This window comes from Anoplophora glabripennis, unplaced genomic scaffold (genome assembly GCF_000390285.2).
Source record: "Anoplophora glabripennis isolate ALB-LARVAE unplaced genomic scaffold, Agla_2.0 scaffold832, whole genome shotgun sequence".
Taxonomy (NCBI): Eukaryota; Metazoa; Arthropoda; class Insecta; order Coleoptera; family Cerambycidae; genus Anoplophora; species Anoplophora glabripennis.
Window position 1 is genome coordinate 43,502 of NW_019416916.1, and position 26,898 is coordinate 70,399.

The 26,898-nt window shown below is 33.5% G+C and overlaps 1 protein-coding gene across 1 annotated transcript in view; it reads right to left on the reverse strand.

Moving 5' to 3' along the window:
- Nucleotides 1–6,067: 6,067 nt before the first annotated feature.
- The window catches only part of LOC108913822 (frizzled-4), a 125,821-nt gene continuing 104,990 nt past the window's right edge, over nucleotides 6,068–26,898 (reverse strand). The window contains exons 3-4 of the mRNA XM_018719450.1: nucleotides 24,948–25,114; nucleotides 6,068–7,195 (exon numbers count right to left, since the gene is read on the reverse strand). Coding sequence (XP_018574966.1) covers nucleotides 6,609–7,195; nucleotides 24,948–25,114 — 754 coding nt within the window. The 3' untranslated portion in view covers nucleotides 6,068–6,608. The remainder of the gene's footprint in view (nucleotides 7,196–24,947; nucleotides 25,115–26,898) is intronic.

Here is a 26,898-nt window from a genome sequence, read left to right on the forward strand (position 1 = left end):
GCTGTCAAATAACTTCATGAATTTATTCATCAAGTTCTTGACGAATTAGAGCATGTTCTAATTTTCGTCAATTTCTTCGTGAAGTTCGGAAGTACCAACCCAACAGATTTCCAGCCTCAGATCAGTAATGAGGTTATGTTATTGGAATATGTAAATAATTGTGTGGCGTCGTGCTAGTTTTGCATTGTTTTTACTGATTTGTTATTTACAAAAACTAATATTTATATAATATGTGTCAGAACGGTACCGCTGTTGTATCACTACAATTATGAGTGGAAAGGTGACATTTTTTAAATTTATTTGCTTCTTTGATTCGTTGGTAGAACTGATTCATGCGTCAAAAAACTTGACAAAGTCTGTAGCAGTGTAATAGCTGTTTTACATTGACAATTTATTCATCAATAAATTGCCGAAGTTCTTCATCAATTAATTCATGAATTTATTGGTAAACAGTGTGGTTTTACACTGCTACAGACTTTGTCAAATTTTTTGACGTATGAATCAGTTCTACCAATGAATCAAAGAAGCAAATAAATTTAAAAAATGTCACCTTTCCACTCATAATTGTAGTGATACAACAGCGGTACCGTTCTGACACATATTATATAAATATTAGTTTTTGTAAATAACAAATCAGTAAAAACAATGCAAAACTAGCACGACGCCACACAATTATTTACATATTCCAATAACATAACCTCATAACTGATCTGAGGTTGGAAATCTGTTGGGTTGGTACTTCCGAACTTCACAAAGAAATTGACGAAAATTAAAATATGCTCTAATTATCGTCAAGAACTTGATGAATAAATTGATGAAGTTATGTGACAGCTGATTTGGTGCATTATACTTGTCCAATTTTTTGATGAAGCGACTTCATCAATTAATTGGTCAATAAATTGTCAATGTAAAACAGCTTTAAAACCACAATGTTTACCAATAAATTCGTGAATTAAGCCTCAGATCAGTAATGAGGTTATGTTATTGATGTTTCATACCATGGTATGAAAATATACAGGGCGTTGCATTTAAAAAAAATTGAGATTTTTCAATTTTTCAATTGGCAATTTTGACATGATATTTTGGCCACCCTGTATAACGCAGGCCAGTTTTTGGAGCATGATTCGGAAGAGTCATCCTTACTAAACATCTGATAAAAAAATGGGCTTAGTAGCTATTAGTATAACCTGTCAGTATCAGAAAATGTAAGCAACTAATATCGACTAGAAAAACCTTTCAAGCGAGCTATCTCAAAAACTGTGAATATTTGAATAGAACTATTCTACATAAAGTACCCTTTATTTTTTATGTTGAATCCGAAAAAAATATAAATAATGTGTGTTTCCATTTAAAAAACAAAGTTGGTGTCTGTCCAGGAAAAGTGGAACACCCTGTATAATTAAATATATTTTTAATTTGTACATTCCGAGAAATGTGGCAACACAATAAAAAGAAAAATCCATATATTCCTCATTTTAACATAGATATTGGACTTTCCCGCACTAGTGGGACACGCTGTATAGATTAATTATAATTTAAATTCAAATATAAAAACTTTTTTAAGTATCAATTAATTAATCAATAAGTAATCAATAAATAATCAATCAAGAGTATTATTATTATTTTAGTACTAAAATTAATTATTATGCTCTACACTTTATAAGAAAAATATTCACTAATTTTTGTTAATTTGTAAATTTTTGTCCCTAGAGAAAATACAATTTAATTTTCATTGCAATGTTTAAATTATTCATTTGAAAACAAGACAGATTATTTATTTAATAAATTCGGAAGAAAATCTTGAGAGAGACGCATAAAAAATAATGTTTTTTTCATTCCGTTAACTAGGCCCCCACCTCAGAGGAATATTACTTATTCCTCTGAGGCCCCCATCAAATTTCTGCCCATAGGCCTCACCTCACAAGCGTAAATCCGACGCTGAGCACCTTCAGTAGATTTCTGGCTTGGCGTATGAACGTTATTATGACACTAAGAGACCTCGGCAAATTTGAATTTGGGTGTGTCATCTCACACCCATATAAGGCTTTTTTTCGCGACTGAATATAGTATCCAACATCCAACATCCACAGGACGCCCATTTTACAACTGAGCGTTTCATGAGTAGTATGGATATCCAACGGATGTCCAACAGTGTACATCACTTCAACGTTATTAAAAATACGTCCGCTGGACAACTTTAGGAAAATAAGAAAATAAGAAATGTTTATCAACTTGCTCCAGATTAATAATCATGTATAGTCCTTCCGAAGTCAGTTGAATATGCAAAAAAACGTCTGGTAATAAAATTTAATGAGTTTCATAGGCGTCCCTAAAAAAATTTCCAATTTCCGCATAGAGAAAGGAAAAATCTGTTATCTATCCCTATAAATTTTCTGTGACGGTACTGTCAAATGAAAACCACAAAGTATAACGTATGTATATGCTTTGTGTAAATAAAAAAATAATTTGTTATTTCTGTTGGTTACTTATATGTTGGGATGTTTGGAGAGATTGTTATAATTGTCAATATAAACATATTGTTATAACTATCTTCGATCGAGTGTCTTCTAAAAATAAGAGTCCTGCTTTTTAAATGACATTTTTTTTGTTATAAGGTAAATTTTAGTGCATATCACCAAACAACGATGTAAAATCCGTAAATATTATACAAACGAGTAGGTATGTAGTATATTAAATTAATATGATAGATATTCCAGCGATAAATTTTAATAATTGCTTTGCCATTTTGCTTTGCAGTCGCTGCGGAACGGGTAATCTTGATTTTGTTGTTTTAATAATTTTTTATTTTACCGAAATTTAAATGCCAACATGAAGGAAATAAAATAACTCTTCCAAACAAAATTACTGGTCAGTGGGTTGTAATCATTTATGAAGGTTCTGTAGTTACGGGGAGCTAATGAAAATGTAGAAATGAAAATAATATTTTACTTATAGAATAAGTACCTATATTTTTCTGTATACGTATACCCTTTGTAACATATTTTTAAGTGTGATAATTTACTTATTATAATAAATAATAATATTTCAAAAATTTCCAGTTTAGGACATCCACTGTACACATCGGGGTCATCCTTCAAACGTCTCTAAACGATTCAAAAATCGTCGGTGAATATCCTAGGGGGGGTTCAATTGTACGGAAAACGGATGCCCATCATATGTTGAATAACGCCCTTAAGCGAACGTCAATGGGCATAAAATATTTATTAATGAACGTATATTTTGTACCCTTCAGGGATGTCCTCACGACGTCCTTAAAAGGTCCAAAGTGTCCATTCATGGACCACTGGTGACGTCCAAAATGCATGACCCAAGAACATCGAACATTCAGTCCCTAAACGTTCATTGTACGTCTAAAATATTTGTCTAGGCAACATCTGAAGAAATTCTCGACTATTTCTCTTTACTAAATTTATTTTAAAATACCACTAAAACTCTTGCACCTAATTTTAGCCTTAGGTTGATGTTTCCAGAGAGTAGGTAGTCGTAAAATCAGAGATTCCCAGTAGTATCTACTTATCACCGCATTAACGAATCGCAAATATCAAAGCGACAATAAAAATGATCGGTAATAAAATTATTATAGTTTATTCACCAAAGTGGCGAATAATGTTCTGGTAGCTAAGTAGATTCAATAACGTTTTTGTAACTGATCCCGCCACGATTTTTAAAGTAGGTAACAGGTTGGTGATAAGTACATCATGGAATTTATAATAAATGTTAATTTGTGAGTGGAGAATGCCGTTCATTTTTAGCTCTAATGTAATAGTCCGGGAGCCCGTGGCATTTTAAGGGTAGGTAGTCATTTTACCAAGGCTGACTTTCACACATATGAGAAGTCTTATATGGTATATAAACCAAACAACTTTCAGCTGACAATCTTCGGGAGGAGGTGGGAGTAATAGGGCCACTCTCGCGTTGAAAAATATCAAAAAAAATAATAGTACCAAAGCTGAAATGGTATACTTTGTTTATAACAAAAAATTATAAAAAGTCACGATCAGCTGAAAATATGCCGGTCAAAACGCTTCAGCTGCGCATATAAACAGGTACCTACCTATGAAAATCATCAGTACTCTGCATTTATTGATAATAAACTACCAAATGTAATAAAGGATATACGATGTGAAAATAAGTTTAAAAAAGAATTAAGGGCATATCTGATAGATAACTGTTTTTATGAGATTAGACTTTTTTAAATGTAACTATGTGTGTTATATGTATCTATGAGAATAAATTATTTTTAGGACGTACGTTATAAATATAACATTTTATATTATATGTTGTGACTTCGTTTTTTGTTTTTGTCTGTATTTTTATCGGGTAAATATATAACCCTCTTCCTTTTATGACGTATCACTTGTAAGGTTCTTCTGATTAATAAATTATTATTATTAATAATATTTAACTCTTCATCAGCCAATATCAGTCGAGGAAATAAAGCACTAAAAACGGCCGTACCTCCGAAATCTGTGCAGTAAGATGGATTATGATGTGTTTTTTTGCATTCGATTCGTTAGAGCGTCCAGAAAGTTTGCGACCCTACACGAATATCACGGCGGCAACGGCCTCCGAGGTACCTAGTACCCTAGGGTGGGCGGTTTCAACGTCGTCCCTGAAGATTTGTGGAAATTCGTAATAAACTTAGCCGAAACTTGTTACCTCTGGGTTTTTGGGGGGTGGGCACGTGGTTCTCTAGAGGGGGCCGTGACCTCCCTTGCCGCTCTAGCTACGCACCTGATTTTAAAGTTACATTGCAATCACCCGGTTGAGTCATAGTTACTATTATGTTTCACCCTATTGGAGAAATTACTTTGAAGACATATTTTAACGAAATCCGTAGTTATAGCCTTATTACTAGTGACTTTTAAGTACCAGTGAATTTAAAGGATATTTTCAAGTTGACGAGTCAAGTAGTAAAGTTTGTATGATTCTCAGTGGTTTTACTGGTTTTACATTATTAATTTGTCACTGTCTGTGTTGGGTTATGTTATAACTATTTTGTGATAATTCATTTTTTTGCAATTTTCTGCTAAACAATAAAATATGGAAAAAACTGATACCACCAGCGGTTTTAGCTGATCGAGAATCGTACATTTGGAAGTTGTTGTCTAGATTTTAAACACTTTCATATTATTTTGGTAGGTACCTACTTGGTTTCCATAAACTCGCTTATAAAATTTTTTGTCTAGTAAAAACCTAGAAAAAAAACATAAATTCTGTTTTTTCTTAAGCTTATACGAAATTCTCGTTTCTTTTACACATCTTTTATAAAATTTTAAGCCTCTATTACTCACTGAATTTCTCATAGCAGTGATGAAACTTGATGGAGCCCACTCTGCGTAAAGCATTTTTACACATAAACTAAAAAAAATCTGATTTTTTTTGCAATTTATATCACGAAAACGAGATTTTTGATAATTCCATCATTTATTTTACCCATCCAATTTAAATTTAATTTTAAGTTGGTACGATTGATTCTGTAACAAGAGATAATGTGAGAAAAAAGTTGTGTACCTACCTTCTAAAAGATTTTAGAAAATTTATTTTCAGTGCTGTTATTTAAAGCATAGTCCAAACAGAAAATTATGACTTATTTAGAAAATCATTTAGCAACTAAAGCAAATTAAAGCCCATTCCTAATAATTATAATAATGTCGATATCAAAATTGTTTTGTAATTTAGTGGAAACGTCAATGAAAATAAATGAAATTTATAGTACATTTTTAAGAACAATTAGTCACATTAGAAAAAAAACAACATCTTCTAGAATAGAAGTAGTTTAATGAGGTTTGTAGATTAATTGGTTTGACAAAAGTAATATTGTCCTGGAATTTATCCCATATAAAACTCCAGGAAAAATGTTTTCCTTTTTTTTTCATTTGAAAATCAATTGAACATTTAGATAAACATGAAAATACAATACATTTCTTAGTTATTAGAGAAATTACGTACTGATTATCAGGCCATTTACAGGAGATAAGGATTTAAAAAAATGTATACAAGTAATATTATCAAAAGATTTATTGTCTAAATTTTATATCTAGGGACATATATCACAATATTAGACACTTTTACACAAACTTACCTAAATAAATATTAAAAGATCTTTAAAATATGTATAAAAGTCTTACAATTAATTACTAATAGTAGCGTTTAGATAATAAAGAAACATATAATGTAATGGCACCTTTCTATGTACAAAAATAACAGAAACTAATAGTTCACTACAATTTAATGAGTCAGGCAGATATGTAGTCTTTGTGGAGGCTTAAGTCTGAAAAACCCTCTCCTATATCTGGTTAAGTCATAAAACTGACTTTTAGAAGGCATTTGGGAGAACTTGTTACTCTATTATTATTAATACTTGTAGTACAAAAAACTGTACGGCCAGGAGTTGTGTATATATAAAAATAAATATTTGTATACAAATTAGATCACAGTCTATTTACAAAAAAATACAGAAGGATTGATTTCCTTTATTTTCTTTTGGGCTGCGGCCCGACGTCTTATGGCTTCCTTGTCACTTTTCATAAAAGCAACCGAAACTCGATGATAGAAATCCTATGAATAAAAATTAAGAACATTTTTCATATGACGGTTTCTCCACCGGTTCTCATATGATGGACTCTCGGTTTTCTATGGGGATGTGACCGCGTAGAGTGCCTCGAGGTAGTGCTTAAACTAGTAGACAATGTTTGTGCAGGTACGTATCTCATAACAGGTGGTATGTTTTGTACTTTTAAGGGTGGCTGTTTCCTAGGGCCCAGCCTTCGCAAAACCGATTTCCATGCGGTGACGCTTTTCATAGACCAAATCCAAAACACCGCACTCACACCGATGAATAGCGCCATAAAGTATTTCAGCAAGAAAGCCCACAGCGCAGGTTTCCTTTCTTCCGATAGCCATTTCTCTCTGTTGTTGTATTCGTAGTAAATGCTAGCCATAACGCAGAAAGTAGGGATTGCGTAGAGGGTGCATATAGCTCCTAGGAAGTCACTTTCTTTTCTTGGCGCCGCGTTAGTTAGGGGAGCAGCGGCTAGGGGGCGCGGTTTTCTGATGACATAAGTGCATCCCAAAATGAGCAGAAGCGTTCCAAAGGTGAAGTAGAGAAAGTATGGGATCAGGACGAGAGACAGCAGCGTGGTTGAGTTTCTGTTTCCTATGTAGCATGTTCCTGTAACAAAAGAGAAAATGTTTAATATATAGTTTATTTAAATTACCTTAAACACATAAATATAGAATTTGAAATGCATAAGAATATCCCAATTAAGAGTTAATTGAAATGTATCTTGAAAGATGGAGCTCATTAAAGTAACTCCGTATAATTTATAAAAATGTTACAGTCAAAGTGGATTAGATCTAGAGTCTAGATTCTAGACCAATGACAATGAAATTAAAAAATATATATAATGCACTTATTAAAACAATAAAATAAATCTGAGAATTCTTGGCATATTGCTGTGTTAATGATATGACATGATTTAATACAAGAATTTAATGAATTACTATAAGAAATCTTAGGCAAGTTCGGTATTAACGTCTGTCTAGACGCTCCAGATGTGTTTTGTTCTTTTCTTATTGTAAGAGATGTAGAGCATAAACAGTGACATAGATATCAAGGAGCACTGTAATTAAGAATACCAGAATTTCGATACCACTCTTTGGAACAGTAATTTTATTTCCTTTATGTTGGTAATTAAATTTTGGTGTAATTAAAAATTATTAAAACAATAAGTTCAAGATAGATAGGTACACTAAATCACAATATTCTGTTTCACCGGCTGTGATAGGTGTAATTTTTCAAGTGATTCTATCTCTCATTATCTCGAGCGCAGGTCACGGTATGTTACTATTTCAACGAATCGTTAATATTGGTGACGCCAAGATAGGAAATTTTCGTTGCTAGTACCAATCTTGCAATGTTGGGTTGCCTAAGCTCGGTGGTCACGTGGCTTGCAAACATTTATGAAGGCTCTGTAGTATTTCTAAGAAAAAAATGGTATCCTCCACTTAATGATTTTTCACTTTATTACAAAAAAATTAATAATAAGCCATCTAATTAAGTATTATATTTATAATTTGCAGTAAGCTTATCAAACAGTTAAATACATTTAAAATCACTCTGATATTAACTATTTCACAAGAAAGTATACAGGCTGTTACAAATTCGCTTCTCACTACAGGTATCGCAGAAACGGTAAGAGATACGATGTAGCTTAAATGGGGGCAAGGTTGCGTAATCAGGGGACCAACATTATGCTTCTTAAAAATCAATGCTAACATGATTTGTTTTCGAAATATTTGGAAAAAAACGAAATTTTGGAAACAATTTAGGTTGATACTCGCATCCTTTGTAATATTTAAAAATACATTCGTTTCGTTAAATTACTTTTTCAGACATTGACAACATGAAATTTTAAGTTACTTTTATTTATTATTACACGTTGAAATCCTAAAACCAAGACTGGAAAAATGGAAAATGTGGAAATTCCATCTGAAATTTTAGAAAAAGCTAATGCGGGTACTGCAGGCGTCATATTCCAGAGAAATCAAAATCTATCTAAAGAACTGAAGGAATTTCCAGATTGGAAAATCAAAGGGGTGAAAGGCGTAAATGAAGATGTCTTGCTGGCTTATTTTTTCAGTTTAAGTGAGAAATTAGCTCCATCCACATTGTGGAAGGATGTTGAAGTCAACTTTGAGAGTTTACAAGAACACTAAAATTTCTAAATTCGGAAGACTAGTGGCATTTCTAAAGTCTAAGCACAAACATTTTCAACCAAATAATCCAAGGTCTTAGAAAGAGAACAAATCTAACAATTTTTGCGTGAAGCCCTAGACGAAGATCATCTTATGAATAAGGTAGGTTCTACTGAATATTTTAACTGAGTTTATATTTATTAAATTTGTTATTTTTAGGTGACGTTGATATTAGGAGTTTTTGGCGCTTGTCGTTGTGAGGAATAGAGGACAAAGGGCTTTCAAATACTAAAACGAACAAACCAAGAAGCTTCGCCGTGTTAAATGAAGGATTTTGTGTTAATCCAATTGAATTAGTTAGAAAATATTCTAAGCTGAGGCAGCATAGAAGGTTCTTTTGCAATTTTCAAAAAGGAAAAAGCACATGTCAATGTGTTGGTATTAATAAACTATCAAAAATCCTTAATGTTGGGCGATTTTTGGGCTTGACAGATTCTAATTTATACATAGGGCATGGCTTGCGTCGCGCATCTGTAACTCTCTTGGCCAATGCTGGAGGAGATATTACAACACTCAAACGCCACGGTGGATGGAAGTCAGAAGGTTATATGGAAGAGTCAATTTCTAGCAAAACTGATAATGCTAAAAGATACAAGGAGTGCAGACTTCTGAAGCAAGCACAAGCAAAGGGGCAACCTGTTCTGTTCTATAAATTTACCATAATCACAAAATGATTCCAATAATCCTTTGGCATCAAATTACGGCTTTACCATAATTGTTAATGTTAATATTAATAAGTAGGTAGATTGTAAGTTTGTAGCATTTTAGGTTGACTTGTTACTGTTTCAAATTAGTTTTCTAATAAAAACTAGAAAAATAAACCAAATATTTGTCTTTTTATGATTTCTATAGTTAATAGGCCACATTATTCCTTTAAAACCAAAGAAATTATAGTATCATTATATACAAATGTTGGATAAAAAAATATATTAAATGGAAAATTACAGTTTCTCGAATATTTTTCCTAAAAAGAACATTAGAAATTAAATGCGCTCATCCAGTTCATAAAATATTTAGCAATATCGGAATCCTGGGATTGCTAGTGACAGTCGCTCGGTGCTAAATCAGGCGAATACGGTGGTTGCCGAATGACATGAGTTGAATTTTTGGCAAAATGGTCGAATTATCAATGAGCCGGTGAATTATCAAGGTGCAGAAACCAAGAGTTGTCTGTCCATAATTCCGACCTTTTGCGGTGAATAGCATCACGCAAACGACACATAACACTTAAATAATATTCCTTGTTAACAGTTTGACCGGTTGCAAGAAATTCATTGCACTACGCCACGATATCAAAGAAAATTGTTAACATGACTTTGATTTTTGAGTGACTGGCGTGTTTTTTTTTCGGTCTTGGTTCACCTTATGCATTATATTCACTCGATTGATCGGCTGTTTCCGGGTCGTAAGCGTAGATCCAAGTCTCGTCGCCAGTAATGATGCGTTTCACGATTTTTGGTAGTGGGAAATAATTGTTTCATATGTCAACGCAACATCATTCTTTCCAAAAAGTTGAGCGTTTTTGGAACCAAACGAGATTGATGCGTTTAATGCACAACAAATCTTTTAAAATGGTATCTACCGAACCTTTTGAAATGCCAACAGTATCAACAAGGTCTTTTATTGTTAATCGATGGTTTTCGAGCACAATAGCCTTGATTTGATTGACGCTGTTCGTCCTTAATGCTTTCTCTGCCTTCTTTAAAGTTTTGTACCACTTGTAAACATATTTTAGCGACATAACCTCATCAATAAAGGCCTTCCGTAACATCCTCAACGTTCCCGCGGCAGAATATTCATTCCGCAAAAACTTAATGCGAGTTCTTTGCTCAACAAAATCAGACATAGTGAAAATCGTTAAACTCACTTTCGTATGTTCACAAAAACACGAGTAGTTCTGCAGCAATTGACGATATTAACTTGAAAATCTGCATAGATAAGGACAGTACCAACCTACAAAAAAATAATTGTATGCTTTCATAATACTCGCAAATTTTCACCTTATTTTTTGGACACAGAGATATATCTTTAATTTTGAAAACCAGTGGTTCTATACTTCTGAATCATGATTTAAAATAACCCCAGGAGATAAGAATATAATTTAAATTTTCCAATTATTTTTACAAATTCGTTTTAATTAAAATAATTAAAAATTAAAAAAATTAAAATTAAAATAATAATAATATCTCTACTCCTCATTCTAACTACGAGAGTTAGCCCAGAAGTCGGAGACTTGTGCGGGAGAGGAGGCGGCATATTATTATTACGCAGGCCGCATTTGCGCTCAGGAACGACTTATGTTGGTAGGCCCTAACCACCATTCAGTGCAGGAATTAGGGAAACCTGGAAAACCTCATTAATTAGGGGGGTGGTCAAATGCCAACCGGTGTCAATCTCTCACATTGACCCAAGCCAACATTCTTCCACCCTACCATACCTGCATAGAGGGTGCCAATCCTCCGTACAGGCATAGCTAATCTACGGTCTACCGGCCGCGGGATTCGAAACCCGGGCAGATCGACACATCGATTTAAGTATTGACGCCTTAAACCGTGCGGCTATCGACCGTGTCGTGGTGGTCTACCTAAAATCACAACTTATCACCATTTTAACAATTATTATCAACGTGGGGCTGTTAGTTTACTGTTCTCGACTTTTGTATATAATTACTCGCTTTTATTACATCTGGCACGGTTAAACACCCGATATTTTTAAATCTCTTTGCTGTGAGTAGGTATCCCGATATGTCCAATGTCGTGACGATCCGCTACACCGTCGCCATAGCAGGAGGCTGCCTTAAGCCGATAAGAACAAGTGAAAACCGAACTGTATGCAAAACAGCTGAATTACGTGTACGTAGAAGGCTTTGTCTGGGCCGCGCCACATTATTCACTTGCCCTGGCACGCTAGTATTGGAAATCAGTGTCGTATTGTGTCGATGGTTAGGGGTTCTGGACACACAGTGATCATTAAAATATACACACAGATTCAGTTTTATTACTGACATGTAAAAGCCGTTGTTAATAGGTTGGTCAGAATTTTTTTCAGGAGTGGTAAATGAGTAGCAACGACCCTATCCAGTTTTATGACGATATTTTTTTGATGTGTATGTTTTTTACGGTGTATGTGACATTTGATTTATATAAAAAATTGTGCTTTTAGTGAGATCACTGAACACGCACCGTTTTTGAGAAAAACTCAATTGACTGTTCTAATATTAACCTGCTTCTGTATCCTAACATAGAGGGTGTTCGGAAACGAATAGACCATACATCAAGGATTTCAAAAAAAATTTTTTAATCCGTTTAAGTTAATATTAACATAACCTAACTAAGCTAACTTCATCTAAATCGGTTTATTTTCGCAGGGCACATTTAAAATATGGTCAATTCATATTCAGAAAATGGTGCGATTCTAACAAGAGTATCTTTTTAATGTAAAATGGAATTGTTACACTATAATATACGAAATATATTGAAAAAAAAAATTAATTAAAAAAGCTAGGGTTAGCGCAAATGGTTAAAAACTAATTATCTTGACGAATTTAACACAAAATAGAAATTACGAAAATGACTAACTTTAAATTTGTTTCTCGCGCCCCATGAAAAAATCCCTGCTCCGTCACTGACCGGGATCTCGAAGAGGAATAAAATTGAAACTCTAAAACCATAAATTTGACTTTAGATCTAGATGGCGGGTGCCCAGTTCAGAACGGGCTATTCAAACGTCTATTTAGGGAATTTTAATCACGCGCGATTTTGCGGCTTTTAATCTGATCGAAGGCGGTGTGCCATTAATTTAGAATTTAAGAGGACCTATGGATTCGAGTTGACGTCAATATACAGGATGTTTAGAAACTTGGAGTTGATTTTTTTTAATGAATAGTTGAAAATGCAAAACGGAGCTTAAAATAAATAATAATCAAATTGAGTCTCAGGAATTGTCCCCAAGTTACATACTACAGATAAAAAAATAATGATGTATTTGTTTCCGTAAATGGCGTGCCGTCCGCTTCTTTGTCTCGGTTTTTGCAGTACCTAAGCAGAAAAAATGCTGGGTCAATTTTAGATAGTCATCAGTTCTCATTTATTTTGCTAGATTCTTATTTGAACTACGTTTTTTTTTTGTGAAAGGACAGTATGGATGTGGTGTATTAATAAGAGCGAACAAACATACGTCTGGAAAAGTTGACGAAAAGTGCGAGTTACCTGAACATTTTCAACAAAGGCAAAGCTATCGGTGAAGTCAGTGGTTCCAAAAAAGCTCTTATCGTATCAAGCCATATAAGCATTGTTAAGGTTGCCGTTACTACTTAAAATAAATAACAAACAAATTAAAATAATATTCATTCGTATAATTTAAACGATTCCTAGGAATTTTTATATAAATTTTCAGGAAAAACTATTACAGATATAACAATAATTTGACAACTAACTTGGCAAATGTCAAGTTATTTTAATTGTTTTGGAGTGTTTCTGGTCATGGCAAATTTGACAACAGGTCTGGTAGTGACGGCATCCCTAACAACGCTTATATGGTTTGAAAGGAAATTGCAATCTTAATACGACAGATTAAAAAAATACAGGGTGTTCCATTTAAGTTAAAAAAGTTATAGCTGTTTGAAGTTATGAAAATATAACAGCAAAAATGAAACACCTAGTATTAAATGTTTTAATTTGTTGGTTGGTATACCATAATTTAGTGTTACCTATTCCCTTTACAGGTACCACCAAAAATCCACTTGTTATCACGCTCGTGAATAGAGTTTACTAGCATCTCCGCGGACCCTTGCATATGTCAAATTTTTTCTTTCAAAATTAATATCTCAAATTCTATAACTCCTAGGTATAGGGAATATTTAATAAAGTGACCCTCAAATTTCACGTAGAATCCGAAAATGTAATAATATATAGGGTGTCCCAATTAAAATAACGAAGTTGGTGGCAACCTCCAGTATAACCGGAAGTGATACAGGAACAAAATTATTATATTTGAAAAGAGCACACCCAAAAGCCATAGTGTGCCAAATCGAAGTAGATTCTGAAATAATCTAGCTCATTGTGAGCCACCACGGTTATAACTAAAGCTCGGGGTTTTCGTCGGCTAGTCATAAGCGTGTTCGTCGTAAACAAATAAATATTCAGGTAGGTATCAGTGAAAGGTCGCTTTTTATCCCTTGGCGCATTCGACATTATTAGAATATTAAAACACGCATACATGAAGCAAACGCGAAGCCAATAACTGTCGTTATTACCGGTTTCGTACGGTGCGCTGTAGCGAAAGGCCGACGCGGCGGCTACGATCATCCGACCGAGTCCCGAGCTCTAGACTAGAAGAACATTGCAGTCAAAAATCGCACAGAAGAAAAGTAGCCGTATTGGCGATAAATCGCCATATCTGTCAATGTTGTTCAGGATTGTGTCACATTTAATTTGTAGGGTAAGTATGATAGGGTATTATGGAACAAAGGTATATTTTCCAATTTATTTTGTAACTATCATGTCGTTCATCCGACATTGAGAAATACCAACGGAGGAGCTTTTGTAAGATAGGCGTTCAATCGGTAGTAATAAGTTATGCCACGCTTTAAACGAGAAGAAAATGGCCCGGGTCCCGTTCCGCAGTTAAGGTTAATTAAACCTCTACAAACATTTACATATTTAAGTAATGTGGCCATGTCGGAGGCGATTATGGCCGAACAAGCGGCCTCTATATCCATCATCGTTAAATTCCACGAAGCTATTTTCTTTATCAGATCGCCTTCATTGCCCGCGCTTGTTCTCGGTAATCACCTTTTTGAAGTCGTGCTTAGCAGACGATTTAAGTTGCAAATTAAAAAATTCTATCAGTGAAAACGTTCTGAACAATCGACAGGCTGTAACAGTGACGTAGCAAATTTTCCTCTCGTAAAAATAAAAAGAAATAAACACCAAACGTTTCCTAAGAGCTCTCCTTCGAGGACATAAAATCATAGTTTCTGATCATTTACTGTGCAATCTTTCAAAAATTGCCAGTTAGTATGTAAAAATAATCAATATTCTCTACCTAACTCTGCCTGATACATATAGGGTGATTTCAATTTAAATACAGAAACTGCAGGACTAGATTCATTACCAAAAAATAATTAGAGTTTGCTCTATAAACTTTTTTCCTGCGGGACTCTGTATTAGAGATACAGGGTCTTCAAGTTTACAAAAATATATACAGGGTGATTCAGAACTTATCCAAAAAAATAATTCTGGATGTACAGGGGACCCTTACAAATACAATTTTGTAAAGAAAAAATCAAAAAGGGCAGTTCGAAAATGATTTAAAAATACACTTCTGCACGGCACTGGAAACTGGTCCACTGTAAAACCTGACCTAGCCCAATGCGACCGGCATGGCGGTGTGGTAAAAACGAATAAAAACTTTCGCAAGGAAAGAAATATGTAAATAGAATTTTATCGCACCTATTTTATATCGGCAAATTCAACTGCTTTTGCCTTTATTAATTAACAAAATTAATTTGTGTTTTTAAATAAGAAAATCATTTGACATACCCGATGTTACAACAACTGTTCAATATTTTATCCTCCAATGTGTAAACATATTTGAGTCCGTTGTACACAGTTTCTACGAACTAACACATATGTTGTCTTGTTTCACCATAACACAAATGCTTCACCATAAATTATCCATCAACTCCGAGTACACGCAAACCATTTTTGACACTAACTACCCATTTTTGACACTAATTACTAAACCACCACAGATAACGTAAATATCGCAGCGACGATTGCAAAATCCGAATTCAGTATTCGGAGTCGCTGAAACCACGTGGCGAATGACGCTAGAGACTACAGTTGTCCAGCTATGTAGTGGTTGAATGTACTATAACTTCAATATTTTTTTTCTCGGAAACTATAAGGATTTTACAAAATTTTTTTTTACAATATTGATTCCATTTCTCATGCTGCATCTATTCCCAAATTTTTTTGGATAAGTTGTGAATCACCCTGTATGTTCTGCTATATCTTCATAATGCGGAACTGAATGAAATTTACTACAGTGTATTCACTTAATTAGACCTTTTGTTGAATGTAACATTAACTTGCCTTTAACTAGTGGCGTACTATTGGAGGTGCCGCCCCATTTTCCTAAGAAAAAAATACACCACTGGCGTTTTTTTTTGTAGACATAATGTTACATTTAGGTACTGTTACGTTAAATGAATGAAAAATGTTTCTTGGTGTTTGTTAATAGTAGGGGCCTTTAGGAGGTATGGGCTTATTTTTACGTTTTATTGAATTTTCCTTTTAAATTAATCCGTTTAACACTATTTCTATAAAAATCTGTCAGTGGCATATATTTTTCTTGGGAAAACGAAGTCGCACCTTCAGTAGCACGCCACTGGTTAATGCTACGAGGTTAATATTACATTCAATAAAAGGTCTAATTACGTGAATACACTGTAATAAATTTCATTCAAATCATTCACCGCAATATGAAAATATGACCGAAAATATATATTTTTTTGGAAACTTAAACATCCCGTATCTCGAATACTACGTCCCCCAGGAAAAAAGTTTATAGAGCAAACCTTGCAACTAATCTATTCCTGTATTTAAAGTGAAATCACCCTGAATATTATGAGCAAAATTTCAATAAAAACTAATTAGTGGCATCGGAATTAGGAGGGGACTGAAGGGTTTCTACTGTTAAGAAAAAAATATGTTGCAGAGAATTTTCTTAAAAAATTTGAATAGATTTCCTATCAAAACTTTTACATCTCTTTTTTTTTGTTTTTCTTCATAGATAAAAGATTAAAAACCATGCCAATGTTAGGAACAATCAAGGAAGCATATATGAAAATCAGTAAATTTTAAAGTTTAGCACACATTCTTGTTTGGACGAAAGATAATTATGTATGTTCCTACCTCTAATTGTTGAAAAGTTAGGGAAAATAACTAGCTATTATATGTGATTCGCTGCTGTCAAGGTCTTGTCATGATTTTTGGTTTTTATTCGTTAAAGGTACATTTCAGGGAAAACTCAAGACGCATAGAAGCTTACATTGAAAATTGTCTATCCAGACTTTTGTTTTTGTCAGATGAAATCTCTCAGGCCCCTCATAATTCCGATATCACTGATTAGATTTTGTATGCATGTAGTTTTGATTCTAACCAGAGAACTATTGTAAAACGGTTCAAATTAGTTAACCATTCCATTCATAAAAACATCGAAAACCGGCTTCAAGTGATGCGGTCACTTGCCAAATATTTGTCAAACGTGAAGGAATGCCAAATTTTTGTCAGCGCTATATATATTTGAAGAGATATTTTGGCCAAATAAACTGACACATGTATATTTGACAAATATTTGACGAGTGTTTGCATCGTAGGAACCGTTTTAGGAAAAATACGTTACGTTTTTTTTTGTTTATTTTGACGACGGGAGTTAATCCCGAATGTATGTTATAATGTCGCTATTACATTTTGCATAATCATGGGTAGAATATGATTTGTAATCCAGTAGTAATAAACAGACAGCTCCAAAGTTTATTTTTTATGTTGAAGGGTTTCAGAGATATCCTGAAAAAGACAAAAACTTGCATTCGATTTTCTAGAAAGGCATAAATGCTTATAATTATATGAAACAATAAAATGTTGTGTTCAATATGAAAAAATGTTTAATATATGATTTGTCTAATACAAGGATTAAAAATCCATTAAAAAAATAGGGGCTAATAGGAAATAATTCAGTGAATGAAATGCTGAGAGGGCTAGGAATTTCAGAAGTTCTACGCTACTGGTTGAGTGTTGAATTATTATTAAAATACGATTTATCTAATGTAACAGTAAAAATTGATTAAAAACAAATAATTAAATACCAATCAGTTGTAGAGATGATGATATACATTATGGTTAAGAATTTCAGAATTTCTACGTCACTGCTATTGCATTTAATTCCTAATTTTACTAAATTCTCTTTCATTTGATTTCAAAAACAAATCCGTTTTTAAGTTATCGGCCTATTAATGACGTATATTTTTATAACATGGGAGGATTATTTCTTAGTTTTTAGTAAGATTTCTTATGAAAGATATTCACATACGATGATATTACCAATAACTATTCAAAATTTTATAAAAACTAAGCTGATAACGAGGGTGATCACCTTATCTAAAACGCTTAGTAGTAAACACATGTACCCATAAAAATTCAATTTGTATCGTAAACCAAATGAAATTAATGCCAAGGAATATCATAAGAATAGACGCACAAAGGGACATTATGAATTCCTTCACAACAGTTCTTTCAGTCCATAACGAGTTCTTTACAGTGGACATTACCATAAATACTACCGTAATAGCCTCGTGGTTATGTCGAATAGTAATAATGCTAGACATTAAGTTTGAAGTTCTTGGAAACAACTGCGCTTATTTGTTGAGAAAAAATAGGAAAAATTCTTAAACCTATACAGAAAAGTAACATTCTTGATGGATGTAATGAAATAAAAAGAATATTGTTGATTGGAGGTAAATCATAATTTGGGCTAGTTGTACTTATCTAAGACAAATGAAACACACTCCCATAAAATTGAATTTTAATTTAAAATTATTATACTATTAAGAAAAACATTCTTCAAGTATTTCGTGGGAAAAGCCTTACTGCGCTTTTCATTCACATGAAGATTTTTACTGTGTGAACATTTTTACCTGGTTCTCGCGTCTAAGTGTATTTTGAAGTGGAATCTTTGAACTACGAAACGAAAATAATGGCCATTTCTTTTGAGAACATTAAACTGAAAACATACCTATGACGCTTTTCATGACAATCAGCTTTAAAAAAACGTTTGGATTATCTAAAGACATAACAAATAATTTAGTTGAAAATGTTACAATGTTACACATACGAATATTGTTGCAACTTGCTTGAAGTGTTGATCTTTAAGGAAGTTGCACCATTTATTATTGGTTGACGGTTGATAGTTGGTGTATAGGAAAACGTTTAGGAATATTTGAGGAGATATTTGTCAAGTGCTTATATTTCACATCTGCACATCGTTTATATGATACTACTTATAACATAAATATAAATATAAAAATATAAATAAAAAAATATAAATAAAAGCTATGAATTTTGGCCTAAAGATCTGCGCCACATCTGTATTTGACACTTTTATGTTCGGCGAATGATTGACTAGTGATTGTATCATCTGGAGCGAGCTTAATACTGACTTTTGCTACCTGTAGGTAGATATTGTGAAATAACATTACACCTAATAGTCTAAGAGATGGCTACGTAGGGGTACGTGTGATTCGATGCAGTTGAAATTATATCCATTACAGGTTTGGTTGTTACTGACATAGCGAGAATCACCGTCGTCAGAAGGTACCCTGGATGTATAATGCAAGGGTAAGGTCAAACATGTGCAAAAATTGATAAGCTGCATTACAAAAAATTTACTGAATGATTGAAGACCTCATAAGTAAGTAGGGAAAAAATCGCCAGAGGATTGGGTGCAAGATAAAAGGTTACCAGAAGGTGCAAATGTTGCAAAAAATTTTGCAATATTTATGTACTAAGTGCACTTCCGACAATTTGCATACTTATTCTTTAATTTAAAACAAGATTACGTGCAAAACGCGAGAAGGCTAGGTAGAAGAATAAGAGAGATAATCCGATACTAAGAGCGTCGGTGTCCCACTCGATCCATCACTTTTCTTTGTATTTTCGTATTTTACATCATCAAGTGTACTTCTGGGGATATGTCAACATAATTTGGGGTTGCTGAGTATGCTATTGGTCCATTGCTAGAAGTCAATTAGGAAGACACCGATTATCTTTATATTTTTTGGTTGTGCTTCCGCCGGAAATGTTCCTTCATTTTATCTTAGCGAAACATACTTCATAGGTACAAAGACACGAAAATCGCAAGAGGTTAATTCAGGGCAAAATCAGAAACTTCAGTCTTCAAATGGAGCAGTTGCACAATAACAGCAAGAGTATGTTTTTATGTGTTCATTGAAGGGTGAATGTTAGTTTCTATAACAAGTTTCTGTAATGTACAGAGCCTTCATAAATGATTACAAACCACGTGACCGCCGATGTTAGGCAACCAACATTGCACGTTGGTACTGTCAACTAAAAATTTCTGAATATTAGCGCCATCTATATTATCGGTTCATTTACAATAAACAATGACAAACCGTTGTGTATTTGTATTCGAGAGAATGCAATCGCCGATTGGATGAATGTCGTGAAAAATTACACCAATCACGAGCCGGTAAAACAGAATTCTATTTACTAACGTAACTTTGATCTTGAATTACCAACGTGAAAGAAATAAAGTTACTGTTTCAAACAAAAGTACTGGTCACGTGACTTGTAATCATTTCTGCTCTGTATAAGTGAACTAGATATTAAAACGCACGGACAGCTCAACGATTCCACACGTCGGACTAAATTAAAAAGCCACCGGAGTGCAAACCGTAAGAAAAACGACGCAACTCGTAACACGCGTTAAAACGGCGTATTTAAAATTCCAGGCGATTTTCACCTCTTTAATGGCTTCATCGCGAGGAGAGAGGCATCAGCCTTCAGCACAGGTAGACTGTCAAGAGGGCGTATACATCGGGACTGTCAACCGGTCAACCATTCCAAAAAAACGAGTTCCCCGTAGATTTCGTTTTTGCACTATTCCCTTATGCCACTCTAAACTGCCTTCGTGGGACTCCTCACGGTTATGTGATTTACGCTTTGGTATATGATAGTGCAGGACTTCATTCACAGCATTGATAAAAAGTAATGCCAATTAAGAATTAAAGCCAGGCGTCCAATTTAATTCTGAAAACGTGATTTCAATTTCATGAAGTAAACTAAGACGTTGATTGTATTTACTAGTCCGTTTGAGAAAATATTGATCAAATTTCTTTCAAAAACTTAATTTAATTTTTAATACATATACAGGGTGTAACTAAATAAGTGTAAAACATTTAAGGGGGTGATTCCTCATCGAAAAAAAGATAGGATCTTTTATATAAAGAAACTTCATTGGAGCATCCCTTGTTAAGATACAGCCCCTTAAAGGGGGTACATAAAATTTGTTTAACAATTTTTTTCACAAGCACTAAACAAGTTACAATATTGAAATTAACCTGACATTTTCTACTACCAAAAAGACACTTAGCCAGTAATTTATTTGGTTTACCCCATGGTTGTAAGGGGTGGAAAACGCAACCCCTAAAATTTATTTCCAACGTAACTTTTTGTCTTATTATTTGTTTACCATTTAAAAATTTATTTCCGATAGCCTGTTTCATTCTAAAAAAAAATGTCTCTTGAATTTTTTGCCCAAATTAAACCAGTTCGCAGCAAAAAATTATTTTACGAACAAGATACATATCGCCATAAAACGAAAATACGAAACTAATTTATCTAGTAGGCCGCTATTAGCGATACTGACAATTAAATTGGAATCAAGCTGTCAGTTTGTAAATTTTTGAAATTGAAGTAATACTAATTGTGTATTGTTCTGTTCTTAATTTGTTACTTTAATAATTCACTTGTTATTAAAATGGCATACACAAATGAGGAAATGGCTGATATGCATTACGTTTACGGTCTGTCGCAGGGGAATGGGTTAGAAGCTTCTACAAGATATGCTGAAATGTATCCTCAACGGCAGCATCCTTCACATAGAATATTTGTCTGACTTCATCAACGATTACGTGAATATGGTTCATTCAACAAAAGAACGCAGGATTGTGGTCGCCATCGAGAAGTAAGAACACCACAGCTTGAGGCAGCAGTACTTAATTTGATAGAAGAACAACCTACTACCAGTACTAGAAAGATTGCTTTCCAGCTAAATGTTGATCATATGACGGTATTTCGAATTTTAAAGGAACATCTCTTATACCCTTACCATCTGCAACGAGTACAGGCACTGTTACCGCGAGACTTTCCGAACCGTCTTGAATTTTGCAATTGGATGCTGGAAATGATTAGAAGAAATCGTGACTTTCTGAAGACGATCGAATTCACAGACGAATGTAGTTTTTCTCGGGACAAGATTATTAATTTTCATAATTACCACATATGGGCTGATGAAAACCATCACGCTATTGTCGAAACTAACCATCAAGAACAGTTTTCTCTTAAGGTGTGGGTCGGAGTTATTGGGGATTATTTAATTGGGCCTCATTTTCTACCTCCTCGATTAAATGGTGAGGCATACGTTCAATTTTTAAGAAAAGTGCATCCCCCCGTACTGCTGGAGGAAGTTCCTTTGGGCGTCAGAAGGGATATGGTTTTTATGCATGATGGGGCTCCCGCCCATTTTAGTCAAGTAGCACGTCAGCATTTAACTGAAACATATGCAAATCAGTGGATAGGTCGAGGAGGACCACAGAATTGGCCCGCTCGATCCCCGGATCTCAATCCTCTGGATTTGTCTACTTGGGGCCATTTGCAGCATTTGGTTTATCGTACTCCTGTTCGCGATGTAGAGGACTTAAGAAACCGCATTATCGATGCGTGCAGGGTAATTAGAGAGACTCCAGGAATATTTGAGCGAATACGTGGCTCAATGCGCCGACGTCTAGACGCATGCGTAATGTCTGAAGGTAGACATATTGAACATTTACTATGATTTCTACATGTTGTATGTTTTGTTATTATTAAATTAGTTTTGATTATTCCCCTTTAATCATTTAATGCAGGTAGTAACTACAAAATAACAGTAAATCCAGTCCGCATTTATGACGATGTATCTCTGTAGTTGTTCGTAAAATAATTTTTTACTGCGAACTGGTTTAATTTGGGCAAAAAATTCAAGAGACATTTTTTTTTAGAATGAAACAGGCTATCGGAAATAATTTTTTAAATGGTAAAAAAATAATAAGACAAAAAATTACGTTGGAAATAAATTTTAGGGGTTGCGTTTTCCACCCCTTACTACCATGGGGTAAACCAAATAAATTACTGGCTAAGTGTCTTTTTGGTAGTAGAAAATGTCAGGTTAATTTCAATATTGTAACTTGTTTAGTGCTTGTGAAAAAAATTGTTAAACAAATTTTATGTACCCCCTTTAAGGGGCTGTATCTTAACAAGGGATGCTCCAATGAAGTTTCTTTATATGAAAGATCCTATCTTTTTTCGATGAGGAATCACCCCCTTAAATGTTTTACACTTATTTAGTTACACCCTGTATACCTAAAAAGTGTGTTCTAACAATTCTATCACAATTTGATATCTAGTCACAATATTTGCCAGGGGTATAAGAATAAATATGTACAGGTTTTGAAATATAATAAAAAGTAATAACAATTTTTGATTTATTGTCAAAAAATTACCCGACGAAGGGACAAACGTGAATACAACCACAAAACTAATTAAAAGCGGTAAATAATTAAATTTTCTGATTTGATAGCACTTCAGCCCCCCTTTGCAGTCCACTGTGTACGTCCAAAACTTTAAATAATGTGCAAGCCAAACGTAAACTCTATTTCAAAAGTCTTAACTATAAATTAAGTAAAACAGCTACTTTTCGTCCGAAATACACGTTGGCCAATCAAAACAGTTGAAATATGGCACCAAGTGGAAACAATAGACTCTTTTAGTGTGACGTCACATATTTAGGCAACCCGCAACAAATTGTCATAGTTACATACATACTATGGACCCATAGACCTTTTCAGCAGTGACGTCACATACGCTAAATAATAGGCAACCCAATAGTGCACATTGTCATGAAGAACTTCCTAATATTTTTACTAGATCGACTTTCGACCTTATGTACTTTGGACATAAGTGCCAAAAAATGGCTTCTTTGTAAATATCGTGATATTCTGGCAATATTAGAAATATTTAAGAAGTGTCAAACCCTAAGTAACAAACTAATAGAATTATAGAATTTATATATTTAAATTTATAGAACAATATTGATTTATTATAGTAATTAATAAATTAAAATTATATCAATGTTACTGAGCATGAGCATTAAAGATATTTCATGTAAGCGAAATAGCCTCGCAACAGATACCATTCAAGAAAAGTTTGGTTATGTCTATAATAAACAACTTGAAGAAACCAACACTGGATAAACACACTGATACAGTGCAACACCAAGAAAAACAATAAAAATACTTAGTAGAACTAGAAAATGATAAGATTAAACAAAACGAGAGAAAATACGCTAATGATGACAGCGATAACATATCAACAAGATCTCACCTGCGTATGAAGCTATTCTTTCCGAGCACGAGCATTAGGAATAACACGGCTAATGTTAAACTTTTTCTTTATTTAAATTTAGGAATATTATTTTACATCGTTTTTTGTAAGTTTTAAGCACATTAGTGTAAGTATCTATGTTAAAAAACATGTTGGTTGTTCTTAAATACTTCCAAATCCAATATTATAACTAAATCTGTAAACCCTTATGTAATGGAAAAATGGTAGAAATGCCTAAAATACCCTTTTCGTTTTTTAATAGTATCTCGCTTATTGTTAGAGATGGATCCAATAAACCCTATACGGCTATGCTCGACAGGGAACGTTCTATCCAAATATGAAAAACTATACAGGGTGTTCCATTTAAATTAACAAAGTTAACATCAGCGGCCATTTTGTTTGGACTCATTTTCGAAAATTTCATAAAAAATCGTGCAACTTTTGTATTTCACATTTTTTATAACTCATAAAACAAAAAAGTTAAAGGGGGTCAAAATATAGTGAATCAACCTGTACATACTCGTTTTTTGATTTAACAAAGATATCAAATTATTTTTATTACTCACTCAATTAATTGTCATCGTATTTCAGATGTTCCAATTTAATAAGCAGTGAGATAAACAAAACATTTTGAAAACGGTTGAGATTTTTCACACTTCAGCAGTATATCAAATTTACATAATTTTTTAAAATAATTATTTGTTCAAATTGAGGATATGTGAAGAACAAAAGAAAAACTAGGTCATATTTGCAGTACCAGTGAGTTGTAACTAATGCCCTTGCACCCAAAAATTAATACTATTTTTGAAATTTTTGTACTAGAAAATGTATCTACCGTAATTTTTCATTTTTATTATGATACATTTGCCTTGATTAAATTAAAATGAATTGAAGTTTAAATTTAGTAACATTTATTGGTTCAGAAAGTAGAGAATTTTTTTTTACCTGTTAAGTCATCAGAGTCGACATCCCTCCTTACTAGAGCCGCAACTGTTTGGGCTGCTGGGAATCCCCAAGCACAGACATGAAGGACCGAACTCAAACTCCTCATTTTTTCAGGGGACCATGAGAGACCCACCCTGGCAACCCACCAAGCGCAAAGACAGACCCACCTGTAACAAAGACCAATGTTAAAAAGTTAATGTCTTACTTTTGAAAATATTGCTTGCAAGGATGTCAAGTCAAAGTTAGGGGAATAAGATTATGATTCTTCGCGATTTTCTGTGAAAAAAAAATCATTGGTATGATAACGTTCAATCTAGATCCTTTATTTCAGTGCTAGTGAAATTGCTGCACAAAGTTTGTTCTATTTCACCCTACAACAAATGATTAAAAGATTGTCGTTTTTCCAACACTTTTAACGTAAACTGGATTACTTTTCAAAAGACATTACTACCTATTTTTGTGATCGAATCAACACAGTGATAGTTTCCAAAATGTCTTTATAACTTACGTTATGGTAAAAGTGAAAATATGTGAAAGCATATGCAAAAAAATAAAATAAAATCAGAAATTTAGTATTCAACAACATTAACAGATATATATTTAGAAAATGAGGCTTATGATGATTACTAAAATACTATTTTTCTTGTAATTCTTTAAATATACTCAGAAAAAGATAAAATCGAAATCTAAAATTACGGAGCTTTGTCCCAATACCATCTCTCCGTCTCTGATGATTTACGATATGGTCCACTATTATTACTTTCCACATCAACTCATTTCCTTCATAAGCGAGCTTTCCTGCATTTCATTTTTCCATTTTGCATAAAGAGGCGGGTGGGTACACATATTACACTTCTCTAAACCGGGTGCAACCTAATGTAGGCGAAAGAAAAAACACATAGACATGATTTTTCTTTAGCTTTAGTATGTTCCAATATATTAAAGTGTAAATTAATTTTTATTTAAAAAATATTATAATGTATTGCAGTGTATCGAAAAATTCACATAAAAATTTATAAAATATAACTCGTTTGAAGGACGGTTTAACAAGCGAAATAATGGTAGGTAATTAATTTTCCCATTCACTCAGGCGGATAAGTCCGACTTTATGTCGGGATTGATGGTGTGATGGTGAGACAACAATATTACACACCTTCCCACTTACCTGTTACATGTACCTATTATTATTAACGCGTTATCTCATATTACATTCGGCTTTTGATAGATAGGACTGATATATCAAGGGCAATTCAGCATTAAAGAAGCCGAAAATAAACACACTTAATTTTTATTAAATATAGATGAGATTAGCTTGTCAATCGATTAATAACCAATTTTGTTGTTTTGATGGCAACACGGATAACCGATGTTGAAAAAAAATCAGAAGGGAAGCATCTAGTTACGAGGTACAAAATCATTCAACCGAATTATTTACTTACTGTGTAAATTGCTTCTTTTACTATAGTTAACGAAAGTAAAATATTGGTAGTCATTTTTTGTTAATAATGCCGTCAATCCTTGTTGATCTATACATAGGTACACGGCTCAACATTAAAGTTTCTTTCCTTTATAAGAAAGGGTTTCATTAGTTTCGTTCTTCAAATTCCATGTAGGAAACATTTATTTGCCCAGGACTGCACAAAGCATAGAGTTTTTAGTGTAAAATATTCTTTTTGTGTTGCGTTAGAAAATATTGATAGTTTACGATGTATACTTCTAACAGCGTGTATTTTTCATCTTTGTAAAACAAAGATAATTTACAGTGCGCCCAATGCATTGGATAAACATGACTTTTTTTGTTAATTTCATTACATGAACATTCATATATGTGTTGTCAGGTAATATGATATGTTTCTTACGTTCAGTGACATTTGTCTTTATTATCATTTAATTGTTTAACGCATTTGACAATATTGCTGTATTTTGTAAAGCCATTAAAGTAAATATTTCG